Raw genomic sequence first — 18,281 nt, 5'->3', positions numbered from 1 at the left:
TAGAGGTAGGTGTTATACGCGGTCAGTATATAGAGGTAGGTGTTATACGCGGTCGGTATATAGAGGTAGGTGTTATACGCGGTCGGTATATAGAGGTGGGTGTTATACGCGGTCGGTATATAGAGGTAGGTGTTATACGCGGTCGGTATATAGAGGTAGGTGTTATACGCGGTCGGTATATAGAGGTGGGTGTTATACGCGGTCAGTACCGGTCACAACCATCCGGACAATAAGGAGGCGGTCCCGGGCGCTGATGTTGCGGAGTTTTCGCTATTATACAGACTTATTTACATAGAGGGCGGAGCTATCCTCTCAGTTTAAACCAATCACAGACCGAGGAGCCCGGTATCTCTACGGGGCGGGGTCAGGCACAGAATAGATATTGAGCTGAGCGAATGAGACCCGAGCAGGGACAGACTACAGCCAATCACAGGGCCGCCATCCTCCCGGACCCCGCCCACTCTGAGCTCGTATTTAGAGGAGTCTTTGTGGTCCAACAGTTTCATTCGTGTTCACACGGCTGCGGCTCCTGTGCGTCTCTTCTCCTGTCCGGTGTCTTCTTCTCCCCGTGTTCTTCTTCTCACCGCCCGTCCCGGGAACATGGCCGATACCGCAGTGGAGAGCAGCCCCGCCAGCACCGAGGCGGCCGTCACCAAGGTACAGTGCACACGGCGCGGCTCCTTTGTTTCCTCCGCACATGGTTCTGTCAGCGGCTCCGGGAGAACTTTCCCTCATACAGCGGCGGCTCCGGTCACACTGTGCGGTTCTTCCCCCGGGGTCGCTGGGATGTAGCGGCTTCTGCTCTCGGTTTCTATGGTGACAGATTTCCCGCCCGGCGCAGAGAGGTGTCCGGGGTCCCGGGGGGTCGGCTCCGGTATTTATAGACGAATCTCCGGAGGGTGAACCGCAGTGTGTGCACGGTCCCTGAGGAGCCAGAACCGCGCGTTACCGCATGTGGAGACTTATCCCCCCGGTAATATTCTCCCCCCGGTCCCCGGTAATATTCTCCCCCCGGTCCCCGGTAATATTCTCCTCCGGTCCCCGGTAATATTCTCCTCCGGTCCCCGGTAATATTCTCCTCCGGTCCCCGGTAATATTCTCCTCCGGTCCCCGGTAATATTCTCTTCCGGTCCCCGGTAATATTCTCCCCCGGTCCCCGGTAATATTCTCTTCCGGTCCCCGGTAATATTCTCCCCCGGTCCCCGGTAATATTCTTCCCCGGTAATATTCTCCTCCGGTCCCCGGTAATATTCTCCTCCGGTCCCCGGTAATATTCTTCCCCCGGTCCCCGGTAATATTCTTCCCCCGGTCCCCGGTAATATTCTCCCCCGGTCCCCGGTAATGTTCTCCTCCGGTCCCCGGTAATGTTCTCCTCCGGTCCCCGGTAATGTTCTCCTCCGGTCCCCGGTAATATTCTCCTCCGGTCCCCGGTAATATTCTCATCAGGTCCCCGGTAATATTCTCATCAGGTCCCCGGTGATATTCTCCCCGGTCCCCGGTAGTATTCTCATCAGGTCCCCGGTAATATTCTCATCAGGTCCCCGGTGATATTCTCCCCGGTCCCCGGTAGTATTCTCATCAGGTCCCCGGTGATATTCTCATCAGGTCCCCGGTGATATTCTCATCAGGTCCCCGGTGATATTCTCATCAGGTCCCCGGTGATATTCTTCCCCGGTAATATTCTCCTCCGGTCCCCGGTAATATTCTCCTCCGGTCCCCGGTAATATTCTTCCCCCGGTCCCCGGTAATATTCTTCCCCCGGTCCCCGGTAATATTCTCCCCCGGTCCCCGGTAATGTTCTCCTCCGGTCCCCGGTAATATTCTCCTCCGGTCCCCGGTAATATTCTTCCCCCGGTCCCCGGTAATATTCTTCCCCCGGTCCCCGGTAATATTCTCCCCCGGTCCCCGGTAATGTTCTCCTCCGGTCCCCGGTAATATTCTCCTCCGGTCCCCGGTAATATTCTCATCAGGTCCCCGGTAATATTCTCATCAGGTCCCCGGTGATATTCTCCCCGGTCCCCGGTAGTATTCTCATCAGGTCCCCGGTAATATTCTCATCAGGTCCCCGGTGATATTCTCCCCGGTAGTATTCTCATCAGGTCCCCGGTGATATTCTCATCAGGTCCCCGGTGATATTCTCATCAGGTCCCCGGTGATATTCTCATCAGGTCCCCGGTGATATTCTCATCAGGTCCCCGGTGATATTCTCATCAGGTCCCCGGTGATATTCTCATCAGGTCCCCGGTGATATTCTCATCAGGTCCCCGGTGATATTCTCATCAGGTCCCCGGTGATATTCTCATCAGGTCCCCGGTGATATTCTCATCAGGTCCCCGGTGATATTCTCATCAGGTCCCCGGTAATATTCCCCTCCTCCCCGGTAATATTCTCATCAGGTCCCCGGTAATATTCTCATCAGGTCCCCGGTAATATTCTCATCAGGTCCCCGGTAATATTCCCCTCCTCCCCGGTAGTATTCTCATCAGGTCCCCGGTAATATTCTCATCAGGTCCCCGGTAATATTCTCATCAGGTCCCCGGTAATATTCTCATCAGGTCCCCGGTAATATTCTCATCAGGTCCCCGGTGATATTCTCATCAGGTCCCCGGTAATATTCTCATCAGGTCCCCGGTAATATTCTCATCAGGTCCCCGGTGATATTCTCATCAGGTCCCCGGTGATATTCTCATCAGGTCCCCGGTGATATTCTCATCAGGTCCCCGGTGATATTCTCATCAGGTCCCCGGTAATATTCCCCTCCTCCCCGGTAATATTCTCATCAGGTCCCCGGTAATATTCCCCTCCTCCCCGGTAATATTCTCATCAGGTCCCCGGTAATATTCTCATCAGGTCCCCGGTAATATTCTCATCAGGTCCCCGGTAATATTCTCATCAGGTCCCCGGTAATATTCTCATCAGGTCCCCGGTAATATTCTCATCAGGTCCCCGGTGATATTCTCATCAGGTCCCCGGTGATATTCTCATCAGGTCCCCGGTAATATTCTCATCAGGTCCCCGGTGAGGAGAATGTTGCCGGGGACTGGAGGAGATTATTACCGGGGGGAGATGCAGGATTATAAGGGGTAGTAGTGACATTATAAGGGGCTGTGCAGGTCGTAGTTATGATTGGAGGATGGGGGTTGTAGTAGTCGCATATGATAAGGAACATTCGTAGTGATTCTACTTTTATTCTCTATTGTTATTTATTGTATTATATAGAGGTTTATTGTATTATATAGAGGTTTATTGTATTATATAGAGGTTTATTGTATTATATAGAGGTTTATTGTATTATATAGAGGTTTATTGTATTATATAGAGGTTTATTGTATTTCTAGTTTCTTTCTATTCTGATTTATTATTATTATTATGATTATTAGATATATATATATACTGTATACACACTGCTCAATAACCTAGTAAGGTCTCCCTGTGATAACACATTGTAGATCTGAACTAATCGTATGAAATCCTTTCCTCTTTACATAGTTGAATTCACTGACAACAAAATCACCAAAAATTATCAATGGAAATCATTAACCCCTGGAGGTCTGGATATGGAGTCACCCTCAAAATCACAGAGGAAAACCCCACTACAGGCCGATCCAACTTTATGTAATGTCCTTAATACAAGTCCCAATGAGGCTCAGTAGTGTGTGTGGCCTCCATGTGCCCGTATGACCTCCCCGCCTGGGCATGCTCCTGATGAGGTGGAGGATGGTCTCCTGAGGGATGTCCTCCCAGACCTGGACTAAAGCATCCACCAACTCCTGGACAGTCTGTGGTGGATGGAGCGAGACGTCCCAGATGTGCTCAATCGGATTCAGGGGAACAGGCGGCCAGTCCATAGCATCAATGCCTTCCTCTTGTAGGAACTGCTGACACACTCCAGACACATGAGGTCTAGCATTGTCTTGTATTAGGAGGAACCCAACCGCACCAGCATATGGTCTCACAAGGGGTCTGAGGATCTCATCTCGTACCTAATGGCAGTCAGGCTACCTCTGGTAAGCACATGGAGGGCTGTGCGGCTCCCCAAAGAAATGCCACCCCACACCATTACTGACCCACCGCCAAACTGGTCATGCTGGAGGATGTTACAGGCAGCAGAACGTTCTCCACGGCGTCTCCAGACTCTGTCATGTCTGTCACATGTGCTCAGTGTGAACCTGCTTTCATCTGTGAAGAGTACAGGGCGCCAGTGGTGAATTTGCCAATCTTGTTGTTCTCTGGCAAATGCCAAAGGTCCTGCACAGTGTTGGGCTGTAAGCACAACCCCCACCTGTGGACGTCGAGCCCTCATACCACCCTCATGGAGTCTGTTTCTGACCGTGTGAGTGGACACATGCACATTTGTGACCTGCTGGAGGTCATTTTGCAGGGCTCTGGCAGTGCTCCTCCTGGCACAATGGCGGAGGTAGCAGTCCTGCTGCTGGGTTGTTGCCTCCTCCACGTCTCCTGATGTACTGGCCTGTCTCCTGGTAGCGCCTCCATGCTCTGGACACTACGCTGACAGACACAGCAAACCTTCTTGTCACAGCTCGCATTGATGTGCCATCCTGGATGAGCTGCCCTACCTGAGCCACTTGTGTGGGTTGTAGACTCCGTCTCATGCTACCACTAGAGTGAAAGCACCGCCAGCATTCAAAAGTGACCAAAACATCAGCCAGGAAGCAACTGAGAAGTGGTCTGTGGTCACCACCTGCAGAACCACTCCTTTATTGGGGGTGTCTTGGTAATTGCCTATAATTTCCACGTGTTGTCTGTTCCATGTGAATTGATTGTCAATCAGTGTTCTTCCTGAGTGGACAGTGGGATTTCACACAAGTGTCAGGGACTTGGAGTTACGTTGTGTTGGTTATGTGTTCCCTTTATTCTTTTGAGCAGTGTATTATTGTGTGTATTGTATTATATATATTATTGTGTGTATTGTATTATATGTATATAAATTTGAATACTTTGTATTGTGCAGGATCTGAAGGAGAAGGAAGAGAAGAAGGAAGTGGTGAAGGAGAAGAAGGAAGAGAAGAAGGAAGTGGTGAAGGAGAAAACAGAGAATGGCGGCGCTGATCATCCCCCGGCCAATGGCACAGTAAGTCTTCTCTTATGTCATTATCCTCCTTTCTGGGCATGCTGGTGTTTGTAGTTCACAACCAGGGGGGTGGTGGTTGGAGGGGGGTGGTGTTTGGAGGTGTGTGGTGATTGGTGGTGGTTGGAGGGGGGTGGTGATTGGTGGTGGTTGGAGGGGGGTGGTTGGAGGGGGGTGGTGATTGGTGGTGGTTGGAGGGGGGTGGTGATTGGTGGTGGTTGGAGGTGTGTGGTGGTTGGAGGGGGTGGTGTTTGGGGGTGGTGGTTGGAGGGGGGTGGTGATTGGTGGTGGTTGGAGGTGTGTGGTGTTTGGAGGTGGTTGGAGGGGGGTGGTGATTGGTGGTGGTTGGAGGGGGGTGGTGGTTGGAGGGGGGTGGTGTTTGGAGGTGTGTGGTGATTGGTGGTGGTTGGAGGGAGGTGGTGGTTGGAGGTGTGTGGTGATTGGTTGTTGGAGGGGGGTGGTGATTGGTGGGGGTTGGAGGTGTGTGGTGGTTGGAGGGGGGTGGTGGTTGGAGGGGGGTGGTGATTGGTGGTGGTTGGAGGTGTGTGGTGGTTGGAGGGGGGTGGTGTTTGGAGGTGTGTGGTGATTGGTGGTGGTTGGAGGGGGGTGGTGATTGGTGGTGGTTGGAGGGGGGTGGTGTTTGGAGGTGTGTGGTGATTGGTGATGGTTGGAGGGGGGTGGTGTTTGGAGGTGTGTGGTGATTGGTGATGGTTGGAGGGGGGTGGTGGTTGGAGGTGTGTGGTGATTGGTGGTTGGAGGGGGGTGGTGACTTATGTATTGGGTCGGACCAGTTGAGTTGATTCTTAGTATTTATTATAAATGTTTTTCCTGCAGGAAGAGAACGGATCCGCTCAGAGTGAGGAGAAGAAGAACACCGAGGATCCGGAGGAGGAGGACGATGAAGGTGAGGGGCCTCCTCACTGAGAATGGGGGGAGGGGTCTGTATAATGAGAAGAAGGTGATAGGCTGAGGGGGAGGGGTCTCTATAATTAGGAGGAGGTGATAGGCTGAGGGGGAGGGGTCTGTATAATGAGAAGGAGGAGGAGAAGGTGATAGGCTGAGGGGGAGGGGTCTGTATAATGAGAAGGTGATAGGCTGAGGGGGAGGGCTCTGTATAATGAGGAGGAGGTAATAGGCTGAGGGGAGGGGCCTCCTCACTGAGAATGGGGGGAGGGGTCTGTATAATGAGAAGAAGGTGATAGGCTGAGGGGGAGGGGTCTGTATAATTAGGAGGAGGTGATAGGCTGAGGGGAGGGGTCTGTATAATGAGAAGGTGATAGGCTGAGGGGAGGGGTCTGTATAATGAGGAGGAGGAGGAGAAGGTGATAGGCTGAGGGGGAGGGGTCTGTATAATGAGGAGGAGGTGATAGGCTGAGGGGAGGGATCTGTATAATGAGGAGGAGGTGGTGATAGGCTTAGGGGGTGGGGTCTGTATAATGAGGAGGTGATAGGCTGAGGGGAGGGGTCTGTATAATGAGGAGGAGGAGGAGGAGAAGGTGATAGGCTGAGGGCGAGGGGTCTGTATAATGAGGAGGAGGAGGTGATAGGCTGAGGGGAGGGATCTGTATAATGAGGAGGAGGTGGTGATAGGCTTAGGGGTGGGGTCTGTATAATGAGAAGGTGATAGGCTGAGGGGGAGGGCTCTGTATAATGAGGAGGAGGTGATAGGCTGAGGGGAGGGGTCTGTATAATGAGAAGGTGATAGGCTGAGGGGAGGGGTCTGTATAATGAGGAGGAGGTGATAGGCTGAGGGGGTCTGTATAATGAGGGGGAGGTGATAGGCTGAGGGGAGGGGTCTGTATAATGAGGAGGAGGTGATAGGCTGAGGGGGTCTGTATAATGAGGGGGAGGTGATAGGCTGAGGGGGAGGGGTCTGTATAATGAGGAGGAGGTGATAGGCTGAGGGGGTCTGTATAATGAGGGGGAGGTGATAGGCTGAGGGGGAGGGGTCTGTATAATGAGGAGGAGGTGATAGGCTGAGGGGGTCTGTATAATGAGGGGGAGGTGATAGGCTGAGGGGGAGGGGTCTGTATAATGAGGAGGAGGTGATAGGCTAGGGGTCTGTATAATGAGGGGGAGGGGTCTGTATAATGAGGGGGAGGGGTCTGTATAATGAGGAGGAGGTGATAGGCTGAGGGGGAGGGGTCTGTATAATGAGGAGGAGGTGATAGGCTGAGGGGTCTGTATAATGAGGGGGAGGTGATAGGCTAGGGGGAGGGGTCTGTATGAGGGGAGGGGTCTGTATAATGAGGGGGAGGGGTCTGTATAATGAGGAGGAGGTGATAGGCTGAGGGGGAGGGGTCTGTATAATGAGGAGGAGGAGGTGATAGGCTGAGGGGGAGGGGTCTGTATAAGGAGGAGGTGATAGGCTGAGGGGGAGGGCTCTGTATAATGAGGAGGAGGTGATAGGCTGAGGGGAGGGGTCTGTATAATGAGAAGGTGATAGGCTGAGGGGAGGGGTCTGTATAATGAGGAGGAGGAGAAGGTGATAGGCTGAGGGGAGGGATCTGTATAATGAGGAGGAGGTGGTGATAGGCTTAGGGGGTGGGGTCTGTATAATGAGGAGGTGATAGGCTGAGGGGAGGGGTCTGTATAATGAGGAGGAGGAGAAGGTGATAGGCTGAGGGGGAGGGGTCTGTATAATGAGGGGGAGGTAGGCTGAGGGGGAGGGGTCTGTATAATGAGGAGGAGGTGATAGGCTGAGGGGTCTGTATAATGAGGGGGAGGTGATAGGCTGAGGGGGAGGGGTCTGTATAATGAGGAGGAGGTGATAGGCTAGGGGTCTGTATAATTAGGGGGAGGGGTCTGTATAATGAGGAGGAGGTGATAGGCTGAGGGGAGGGATCTGTATAATGAGGAGGAGGTGGTGATAGGCTTAGGGGGTGGGGTCTGTATAATGAGGAGGTGATAGGCTGAGGGGAGGGGTCTGTATAATGAGGAGGAGGAGAAGGTGATAGGCTGAGGGGGAGGGGTCTGTATAATGAGGGGGAGGTAGGCTGAGGGGGAGGGGTCTGTATAATGAGGAGGAGGTGATAGGCTGAGGGGTCTGTATAATGAGGGGGAGGTGATAGGCTGAGGGGGAGGGGTCTGTATAATGAGGAGGAGGTGATAGGCTAGGGGTCTGTATAATTAGGGGGAGGGGTCTGTATAATGAGGAGGAGGAGGTGATAGGCTGAGGGGAGGGATCTGTATAATGAGGAGGAGGTGGTGATAGGCTGAGGGGGAGGGCTCTGTATAATGAGGAGGAGGTGATAGGCTGAGGGGAGGGGTCTGTATAATGAGGAGGAGGAGGAGAAGGTGATAGGCTGAGGGGGAGGGGTCTGTATAATGAGGAGGAGGTGATAGGCTGAGGGGAGGGATCTGTATAATGAGGAGGAGGTGGTGATAGGCTTAGGGGGTGGGGTCTGTATAATGAGGAGGTGATAGGCTGAGGGGAGGGGTCTGTATAATGAGGAGGAGGAGAAGGAGGACGATGAAGGTGAGGGGCCTCCTCACTGAGAATGGGGGGAGGGGTCTGTATAATGAGAAGAAGGTGATAGGCTGAGGGGGAGGGGTCTCTATAATTAGGAGGAGGTGATAGGCTGAGGGGGAGGGGTCTGTATAATGAGAAGGAGGAGGAGAAGGTGATAGGCTGAGGGGGAGGGGTCTGTATAATGAGAAGGTGATAGGCTGAGGGGGAGGGCTCTGTATAATGAGGAGGAGGTAATAGGCTGAGGGGAGGGGCCTCCTCACTGAGAATGGGGGGAGGGGTCTGTATAATGAGAAGAAGGTGATAGGCTGAGGGGGAGGGGTCTGTATAATTAGGAGGAGGTGATAGGCTGAGGGGAGGGGTCTGTATAATGAGAAGGTGATAGGCTGAGGGGAGGGGTCTGTATAATGAGGAGGAGGAGGAGAAGGTGATAGGCTGAGGGGGAGGGGTCTGTATAATGAGAAGGTGATAGGCTGAGGGGGAGGGCTCTGTATAATGAGGAGGAGGTAATAGGCTGAGGGGAGGGGTCTGTATAATGAGAAGGTGATAGGCTGAGGGGAGGGGTCTGTATAATGAGGAGGAGGAGGAGAAGAAGGTGATAGGCTGAGGGGGAGGGGTCTGTATAATGAGGAGGAGGTGATAGGCTGAGGGGAGGGATCTGTATAATGAGGAGGAGGTGGTGATAGGCTTAGGGGGTGGGGTCTGTATAATGAGGAGGTGATAGGCTGAGGGGAGGGGTCTGTATAATGAGGAGGAGGAGAAGGTGATAGGCTGAGGGCGAGGGGTCTGTATAATGAGGGGGTGATAGGCTGAGGGGGAGGGGTCTGTATAATAAGGAGGAGGTGATAGGCTAGGGGTCTGTATAATTAGGGGGAGGGGTCTGTATAATGAGGAGGAGGAGGTGATAGGCTGAGGGGAGGGATCTGTATAATGAGGAGGAGGTGGTGATAGGCTTAGGGGTGGGGTCTGTATAATGAGAAGGTGATAGGCTGAGGGGGAGGGCTCTGTATAATGAGGAGGAGGTGATAGGCTGAGGGGAGGGGTCTGTATAATGAGAAGGTGATAGGCTGAGGGGAGGGGTCTGTATAATGAGGAGGAGGTGATAGGCTGAGGGGGTCTGTATAATGAGGGGGAGGTGATAGGCTGAGGGGAGGGGTCTGTATAATGAGGAGGAGGTGATAGGCTGAGGGGGTCTGTATAATGAGGGGGAGGTGATAGGCTGAGGGGGAGGGGTCTGTATAATGAGGAGGAGGTGATAGGCTGAGGGGGTCTGTATAATGAGGGGGAGGTGATAGGCTGAGGGGGAGGGGTCTGTATAATGAGGAGGAGGTGATAGGCTGAGGGGGTCTGTATAATGAGGGGGAGGTGATAGGCTGAGGGGGAGGGGTCTGTATAATGAGGAGGAGGTGATAGGCTAGGGGTCTGTATAATGAGGGGGAGGGGTCTGTATAATGAGGGGGAGGGGTCTGTATAATGAGGAGGAGGTGATAGGCTGAGGGGGAGGGGTCTGTATAATGAGGAGGAGGTGATAGGCTGAGGGGTCTGTATAATGAGGGGGAGGTGATAGGCTAGGGGGAGGGGTCTGTATGAGGGGAGGGGTCTGTATAATGAGGGGGAGGGGTCTGTATAATGAGGAGGAGGTGATAGGCTGAGGGGGAGGGGTCTGTATAATGAGGAGGAGGAGGTGATAGGCTGAGGGGGAGGGGTCTGTATAAGGAGGAGGTGATAGGCTGAGGGGGAGGGCTCTGTATAATGAGGAGGAGGTGATAGGCTGAGGGGAGGGGTCTGTATAATGAGAAGGTGATAGGCTGAGGGGAGGGGTCTGTATAATGAGGAGGAGGAGAAGGTGATAGGCTGAGGGGAGGGATCTGTATAATGAGGAGGAGGTGGTGATAGGCTTAGGGGGTGGGGTCTGTATAATGAGGAGGTGATAGGCTGAGGGGAGGGGTCTGTATAATGAGGAGGAGGAGAAGGTGATAGGCTGAGGGGGAGGGGTCTGTATAATGAGGGGGAGGTAGGCTGAGGGGGAGGGGTCTGTATAATGAGGAGGAGGTGATAGGCTGAGGGGTCTGTATAATGAGGGGGAGGTGATAGGCTGAGGGGGAGGGGTCTGTATAATGAGGAGGAGGTGATAGGCTAGGGGTCTGTATAATTAGGGGGAGGGGTCTGTATAATGAGGAGGAGGTGATAGGCTGAGGGGAGGGATCTGTATAATGAGGAGGAGGTGGTGATAGGCTTAGGGGGTGGGGTCTGTATAATGAGGAGGTGATAGGCTGAGGGGAGGGGTCTGTATAATGAGGAGGAGGAGAAGGTGATAGGCTGAGGGGGAGGGGTCTGTATAATGAGGGGGAGGTAGGCTGAGGGGGAGGGGTCTGTATAATGAGGAGGAGGTGATAGGCTGAGGGGTCTGTATAATGAGGGGGAGGTGATAGGCTGAGGGGGAGGGGTCTGTATAATGAGGAGGAGGTGATAGGCTAGGGGTCTGTATAATTAGGGGGAGGGGTCTGTATAATGAGGAGGAGGAGGTGATAGGCTGAGGGGAGGGATCTGTATAATGAGGAGGAGGTGGTGATAGGCTGAGGGGGAGGGCTCTGTATAATGAGGAGGAGGTGATAGGCTGAGGGGAGGGGTCTGTATAATGAGGAGGAGGAGGAGAAGGTGATAGGCTGAGGGGGAGGGGTCTGTATAATGAGGAGGAGGTGATAGGCTGAGGGGAGGGATCTGTATAATGAGGAGGAGGTGGTGATAGGCTTAGGGGGTGGGGTCTGTATAATGAGGAGGTGATAGGCTGAGGGGAGGGGTCTGTATAATGAGGAGGAGGAGAAGGAGGACGATGAAGGTGAGGGGCCTCCTCACTGAGAATGGGGGGAGGGGTCTGTATAATGAGAAGAAGGTGATAGGCTGAGGGGGAGGGGTCTCTATAATTAGGAGGAGGTGATAGGCTGAGGGGGAGGGGTCTGTATAATGAGAAGGAGGAGGAGAAGGTGATAGGCTGAGGGGGAGGGGTCTGTATAATGAGAAGGTGATAGGCTGAGGGGGAGGGCTCTGTATAATGAGGAGGAGGTAATAGGCTGAGGGGAGGGGCCTCCTCACTGAGAATGGGGGGAGGGGTCTGTATAATGAGAAGAAGGTGATAGGCTGAGGGGGAGGGGTCTGTATAATTAGGAGGAGGTGATAGGCTGAGGGGAGGGGTCTGTATAATGAGAAGGTGATAGGCTGAGGGGAGGGGTCTGTATAATGAGGAGGAGGAGGAGAAGGTGATAGGCTGAGGGGGAGGGGTCTGTATAATGAGAAGGTGATAGGCTGAGGGGGAGGGCTCTGTATAATGAGGAGGAGGTAATAGGCTGAGGGGAGGGGTCTGTATAATGAGAAGGTGATAGGCTGAGGGGAGGGGTCTGTATAATGAGGAGGAGGAGAAGAAGGTGATAGGCTGAGGGGGAGGGGTCTGTATAATGAGGAGGAGGTGATAGGCTGAGGGGAGGGATCTGTATAATGAGGAGGAGGTGGTGATAGGCTTAGGGGGTGGGGTCTGTATAATGAGGAGGTGATAGGCTGAGGGGAGGGGTCTGTATAATGAGGAGGAGGAGAAGGTGATAGGCTGAGGGCGAGGGGTCTGTATAATGAGGGGGTGATAGGCTGAGGGGGAGGGGTCTGTATAATAAGGAGGAGGTGATAGGCTAGGGGTCTGTATAATTAGGGGGAGGGGTCTGTATAATGAGGAGGAGGAGGTGATAGGCTGAGGGGAGGGATCTGTATAATGAGGAGGAGGTGGTGATAGGCTTAGGGGTGGGGTCTGTATAATGAGAAGGTGATAGGCTGAGGGGGAGGGCTCTGTATAATGAGGAGGAGGTGATAGGCTGAGGGGAGGGGTCTGTATAATGAGAAGGTGATAGGCTGAGGGGGAGGGGTCTGTATAATGAGGAGGAGGTGATAGGCTGAGGGGTCTGTATAATGAGGAGGAGGTGATAGGCTGAGGGGGTCTGTATAATGAGGGGGAGGTGATAGGCTGAGGGGGAGGGGTCTGTATAATGAGGAGGAGGTGATAGGCTGAGGGGGTCTGTATAATGAGGGGGAGGTGATAGGCTGAGGGGGAGGGGTCTGTATAATGAGGAGGAGGTGATAGGCTAGGGGTCTGTATAATGAGGGGGAGGGGTCTGTATAATGAGGGGGAGGGGTCTGTATAATGAGGAGGAGGTGATAGGCTGAGGGGGAGGGGTCTGTATAATGAGGAGGAGGTGATAGGCTGAGGGGTCTGTATAATGAGGGGGAGGTGATAGGCTAGGGGGAGGGGTCTGTATGAGGGGAGGGGTCTGTATAATGAGGGGGAGGGGTCTGTATAATGAGGAGGAGGAGGTGATAGGCTGAGGGGGAGGGGTCTGTATAATGAGGAGGAGGAGGTGATAGGCTGAGGGGGAGGGGTCTGTATAAGGAGGAGGTGATAGGCTGAGGGGGAGGGCTCTGTATAATGAGGAGGAGGTGATAGGCTGAGGGGAGGGGTCTGTATAATGAGAAGGTGATAGGCTGAGGGGAGGGGTCTGTATAATGAGGAGGAGGAGAAGGTGATAGGCTGAGGGGGAGGGGTCTGTATAATGAGAAAGAGGTGATAGGCTGAGGGGAGGGATCTGTATAATGAGGAGGAGGTGGTGATAGGCTTAGGGGGTGGGGTCTGTATAATGAGGAGGTGATAGGCTGAGGGGAGGGGTCTGTATAATGAGGAGGAGGAGAAGGTGATAGGCTGAGGGGGAGGGGTCTGTATAATGAGGGGGAGGTAGGCTGAGGGGGAGGGGTCTGTATAATGAGGAGGAGGTGATAGGCTGAGGGGTCTGTATAATGAGGGGGAGGTGATAGGCTGAGGGGGAGGGGTCTGTATAATGAGGAGGAGGTGATAGGCTGAGGGGAGGGGTCTGTATAATGAGAAGGTGATAGGCTGAGGGGAGGGGTCTGTATAATGAGGAGGAGGAGGAGAAGGTGATAGGCTGAGGGGGAGGGGTCTGTATAATGAGGAGGAGGTGGTGATAGGCTGAGGGGGAGGGCTCTGTATAATGAGGAGGAGGTGATAGGCTGAGGGGAGGGGTCTGTATAATGAGAAGGTGATAGGCTGAGGGGAGGGGTCTGTATAATGAGGAGGAGGAGGAGAAGGTGATAGGCTGAGGGGGAGGGGTCTGTATAATGAGGAGGAGGTGATAGGCTGAGGGGAGGGATCTGTATAATGAGGAGGAGGAGGAGGTGGTGATAGGCTTAGGGGGTGGGGTCTGTATAATGAGGAGATAGGCTGAGGGGAGGGGTCTGTATAATGAGGAGGAGGAGAAGGTGATAGGCTGAGGGGGAGGGGTCTGTATAATGAGGGGGAGGTGATAGGCTGAGGGGGAGGGGTCTGTATAATGAGGAGGAGGTGATAGGCTGAGGGGGTCTGTATAATGAGGGGGAGGTGATAGGCTGAGGGGGAGGGGTCTGTATAATGAGGAGGAGGTGATAGGCTAGGGGTCTGTATAATGAGGGGAGGGGTCTGTATAATGAGGGGGAGGGGTCTGTATAATGAGGAGGAGGTGATAGGCTGAGGGGGAGGGGTCTGTATAATGAGGAGGAGGTGATAGGCTGAGGGGTCTGTATAATGAGGGGGAGGTGATAGGCTAGGGGGAGGGGTCTGTATGAGGGGAGGGGTCTGTATAATGAGGGGGAGGGGTCTGTATAATGAGGAGGAGGAGGTGATAGGCTGAGGGGGAGGGGTCTGTATAAGGAGGAGGTGATAGGCTGAGGGGGAGGGCTCTGTATAATGAGGAGGAGGTGATAGGCTGAGGGGAGGGGTCTGTATAATGAGAAGGTGATAGGCTGAGGGGAGGGGTCTGTATAATGAGAAAGAGGTGATAGGCTGAGGGGAGGGATCTGTATAATGAGGAGGAGGTGGTGATAGGCTTAGGGGTGGGGTCTGTATAATGAGGAGGTGATAGGCTGAGGGGAGGGGTCTGTATAATGAGGAGGAGGAGGAGAAGGTGATAGGCTGAGGGGGAGGGGTCTGTATAATGAGAAAGAGGTGATAGGCTGAGGGGAGGGATCTGTATAATGAGGAGGAGGTGGTGATAGGCTTAGGGGGTGGGGTCTGTATAATGAGGAGGTGATAGGCTGAGGGGAGGGGTCTGTATAATGAGGAGGAGGAGAAGGTGATAGGCTGAGGGGGAGGGGTCTGTATAATGAGGGGGGAGGTGATAGGGGGAGGGGTGTGTATAATGAGGAGGAGGTGATAGGCTGAGGGGTCTGTATAATGAGGGGGAGGTGATAGGCTGAGGGGGAGGGGTCTGTATAATGAGGGGGAGGTGATAGGCTGAGGGGTCTGTATAATGAGGAGGAGGTGATAGGCTGAGGGGTCTGTATAATGAGGGGGAGGTGATAGGCTAGGGGGAGGGGTCTGTATAATGAGGAGGAGGAGGAGGTGATAGGCTGAGGGGGAGGGGTCTGTATAATGAGGAGGAGGTGATAGGCTGAGGGGGAGGGGTCTGTATAATGAGGAGGAGGTGATAGGCTGAGGGGGGAGGGGTCTGTATAATGAGGAGGAGGAGGAGGTGATAGGCTAGGGGGTCTGTATAATGAGGAGGAGGTGATAGGCTGAGGGGTCTGTATAATGAGGGGGAGGTGATAGGCTGAGGGGGAGGGGTCTGTATAATGAGGAGGAGGTGATAGGCTAGGGGTCTGTATAATTAGGGGGAGGGGTCTGTATAATGAGGCGGAGGGGTCTGTATAATGAGGAGGAGGTGATAGGCTGAGGGGTCTGTATAATGAGGAGGAGGTGATAGGCTGAGGGGGAGGGGTCTGTATAATGAGGAGGAGGTGATAGGCTGAGGGGTCTGTATAATAAGGGGGAGGTGATAGGCTAGGGGGAGGGGTCTGTATGAGGGGAGGGGTCTGTATAATGAGGGGGAGGGGGTCTGTATAATGAGGGTGAGGTGATAGGCGGAGGGGTCTGTATAATGAGGGGGAGGTGATAGGCTGAGGGGTCTGTATAATGAGGGGGAGGTGATAGGCTGAGGGGGAGGGGTCTGTATAATGAGGAGGAGGTGATAGGCTGAGGGGTCTGTATAATGAGGGGGAGGTGATAGGCTAGGGGGAGAGGTCTGTATAATGAGGGGGGAGGTGATAGGCTAGGGGTCTGTATAATGAGGGGGAGGTGATAGGCTGAGGGGGAGGGGTCTGTATAATGAGGAGGAGGTGATAGCTGAGGGGTCTGTATAATGAGGGGGAGGTGATAGGCTAGGGGGAGAGGTCTGTATAATGAGGAGGAGGAGGAGGTGATAGGCTGAGGGGGAGGGGTCTGTATAATGAGGAGGAGGTGATAGGCTGAGGGGGAGGGGTCTGTATAATGAGGAGGAGGTGATAGGCTGAGGGGGAGGGGTCTGTATAATGAGGAGGAGGTGATAGGCTGAGGGGGAGGGGTCTGTATAATGAGGAGGAGGTGATAGGCCTGAGGGGGAGGGGTCTGTATAATGAGGAGGAGGTGATAGGCTGAGGGGGAGGGGTCTGTATGAGGAGGAGGTGATAGGCTGAGGGGGAGGGGTCTGTATAATGAGGAGGAGGAGGGGGTGATAGGCTGAGGGGGAGGGGTCGGTATAGATGAGGAGGAGGAGGGTGATAGGCTGAGGGGGGAGGGGTCTGTATAATGAGGAGGAGGTGATAGGCTGAGGGGGAGGGGGTCTGTATAATGAGGAGGAGGAGGTGATAGGCTGAGGGGGAGGGGTCTGTATAATGAGGAGGAGGAGGTGGTGATAGGCTGAGGGGGGGGGGTCTGTATAATGAGGGGGAGGTGATAGGCTGAGGGGGAGGGGTCTGGTATAATGAGGAGGGGGGAGGTGTCTGTATTATGAGGAGGGGGAGGTGATAGGCTGAGGGGGAGGGGTCTGTATAATGTGTACTATGGGGAGGGTTCTTCACCATCTCTGCAGCCGGATTCCCTCAGGGTTGTTGCTCTGTCTGGTTCTGCGGGTCAGCAGGGTGATGGGTCAGTAGGTTATAGGTCAGCAGGGGTGATGGGTCAGTAGGTTATAGGTCAGCAGGGTGATGGGTCAGTAGGTTATAGGTCAGCAGGGTGATGGGTCAGTAGGTTATAGGTCAGCAGCGTGATGGGTTACTAGGGTGATGGGTCAGCAGGGTGATGGGTCAGCAGGGTGATGGATCAGTAGGTTATAGGTCAACAGGGTGATGGGTCTGTAGGTTATAGGTCTGCAGGGTGATGGGTCTGTAGGTTATAGGCAGTAGGGTGATGGTCAGCAGGTGAGTGTAGACAATGGCTCCATGTCCGGACTCTTCTCCATAGAGATTACACTGTTAGTGTGAGGTGCCGCTGCTCCTGGTAGATTGGTTTCTGTTGTATTTGGTATATACAGTGTTGTCCTGCTGATACATAGAAGTATTGGGGCGTACTACATGTACGGGGGCTTCAGAGACATCAGTGATTGTGATCATTCGGGGTCTCGGTGCTGACACCCCCACTGATCAGGAGAACAAGTGCTTTACACCCCATAGACGTTTACACATGTCCGTGACCTAGACGATTTGGGGGAAGGAGGCGAGCGGAGAATTCCCCCCCAACCCAGGGCTCCGCGCTGTTATATACTGACTTCTCTTCTTATCCAGGAGAGGGTGACGAGAATCCCCCCCCCCCCAACCCAGGGCTCCGCACTGTTATATACTGACTTCTCTTCTTATCCAGTAGAGGGTGACGAGAATCCCCACCCCCCCCCAACCCAGGGCTCCGCGCTGTTATATACTGACTTCTCTTCTTATCCAGGAGAGGGTGACGAGAATCCCCCCCCCCCCAACCCAGGGCATCCGCACTGTTATATACTGACTTCTCTTCTTATCCAGTAGAGGGTGACGAGAATCCCCACCCCCCCCCCAACCCAGGGCTCCGCGCTGTTATATACTGACTTCTCTTCTTATCCAGTAGAGGGTGACGAGAATCCCCACCCCCCCCCAACCCAGGGCTCCGCGCTGTTATATACTGACTTCTCTTCTTATCCAGGAGAGGGTGACGAGAATCCCCCCCCCCCCCCCAACAACCCAGGGCTCCGCGCTGTTATATACTGACTTCTCTTCTTATCCAGTAGAGGGTGACGAGAATCCCCCCCCCCCCCCCAACCCAGGGCTCTGCGCTGTTATATACTGACTTCTCTTCTTATCCAGTAGAGGGTGACGAGAATCCCCCTCCCCAACCCAGGGCTCCGCGCTGTTATATACTGACTTCTCTTCTTATCCAGTAGAGGGTGACGAGAATCCCCCCCCCCCCAACCCAGGGCTCTGCGCTGTTATATACTGACTTCTCTTGTTATCCAGTAGAGGGTGACGAGAATCCCCCTCCCCAACCCAGGGCTCTGCGCTGTTATATACTGACTTCTCTTCTTATCCAGGAGAGGGTGACGAGAATCCCCCCCCCCAACCCAGGGCTCCGCGCTGTTATATACTGACTTCTCTTCTTATCCAGTAGAGGGTGACGAGAATCCCCCTCCCCAACCCAGGGCTCTGCGCTGTTATATACTGACTTCTCTTCTTATCCAGTAGAGGGTGACGGTGAGGGCGAAGGAGACGAGGAGGGTGAAGGAGAGGAGACAGACGCTCCTCCTGTAAAGCGCCCGGCAGAGGAGAAGGTAAGTCGTCTGTATACGTGATGATTCTCGGCTTGTAGCGCCATCAGGTGGCGGCATTGATCTGTAGATTGTTCTCCTTTATGTGTCCTGG

The 18,281-nt window shown here is 53.8% G+C and overlaps 1 protein-coding gene across 1 annotated transcript in view; it reads left to right on the top strand.

The window, feature by feature from the left end:
• The first annotated feature begins 456 nt into the window (after positions 1–456).
• The window catches only part of LOC130339926 (uncharacterized), a 31,230-nt gene continuing 13,405 nt past the window's right edge, over positions 457–18,281 (top strand). The window contains exons 1-2 of the mRNA XM_056554109.1: positions 457–657; positions 4,973–5,049. Of these exons, the coding sequence (XP_056410084.1) occupies positions 601–657; positions 4,973–5,049 (134 nt within the window). The 5' untranslated portion in view covers positions 457–600. The remainder of the gene's footprint in view (positions 658–4,972; positions 5,050–18,281) is intronic.

This window comes from Hyla sarda, unplaced genomic scaffold (genome assembly GCF_029499605.1).
Source record: "Hyla sarda isolate aHylSar1 unplaced genomic scaffold, aHylSar1.hap1 scaffold_560, whole genome shotgun sequence".
NCBI classification, from domain to species: Eukaryota; Metazoa; Chordata; class Amphibia; order Anura; family Hylidae; genus Hyla; species Hyla sarda.
The sequence above is the reverse complement of the archived record's forward strand: the minus strand, read 5'-3'. Positions and strand labels throughout refer to the sequence as shown.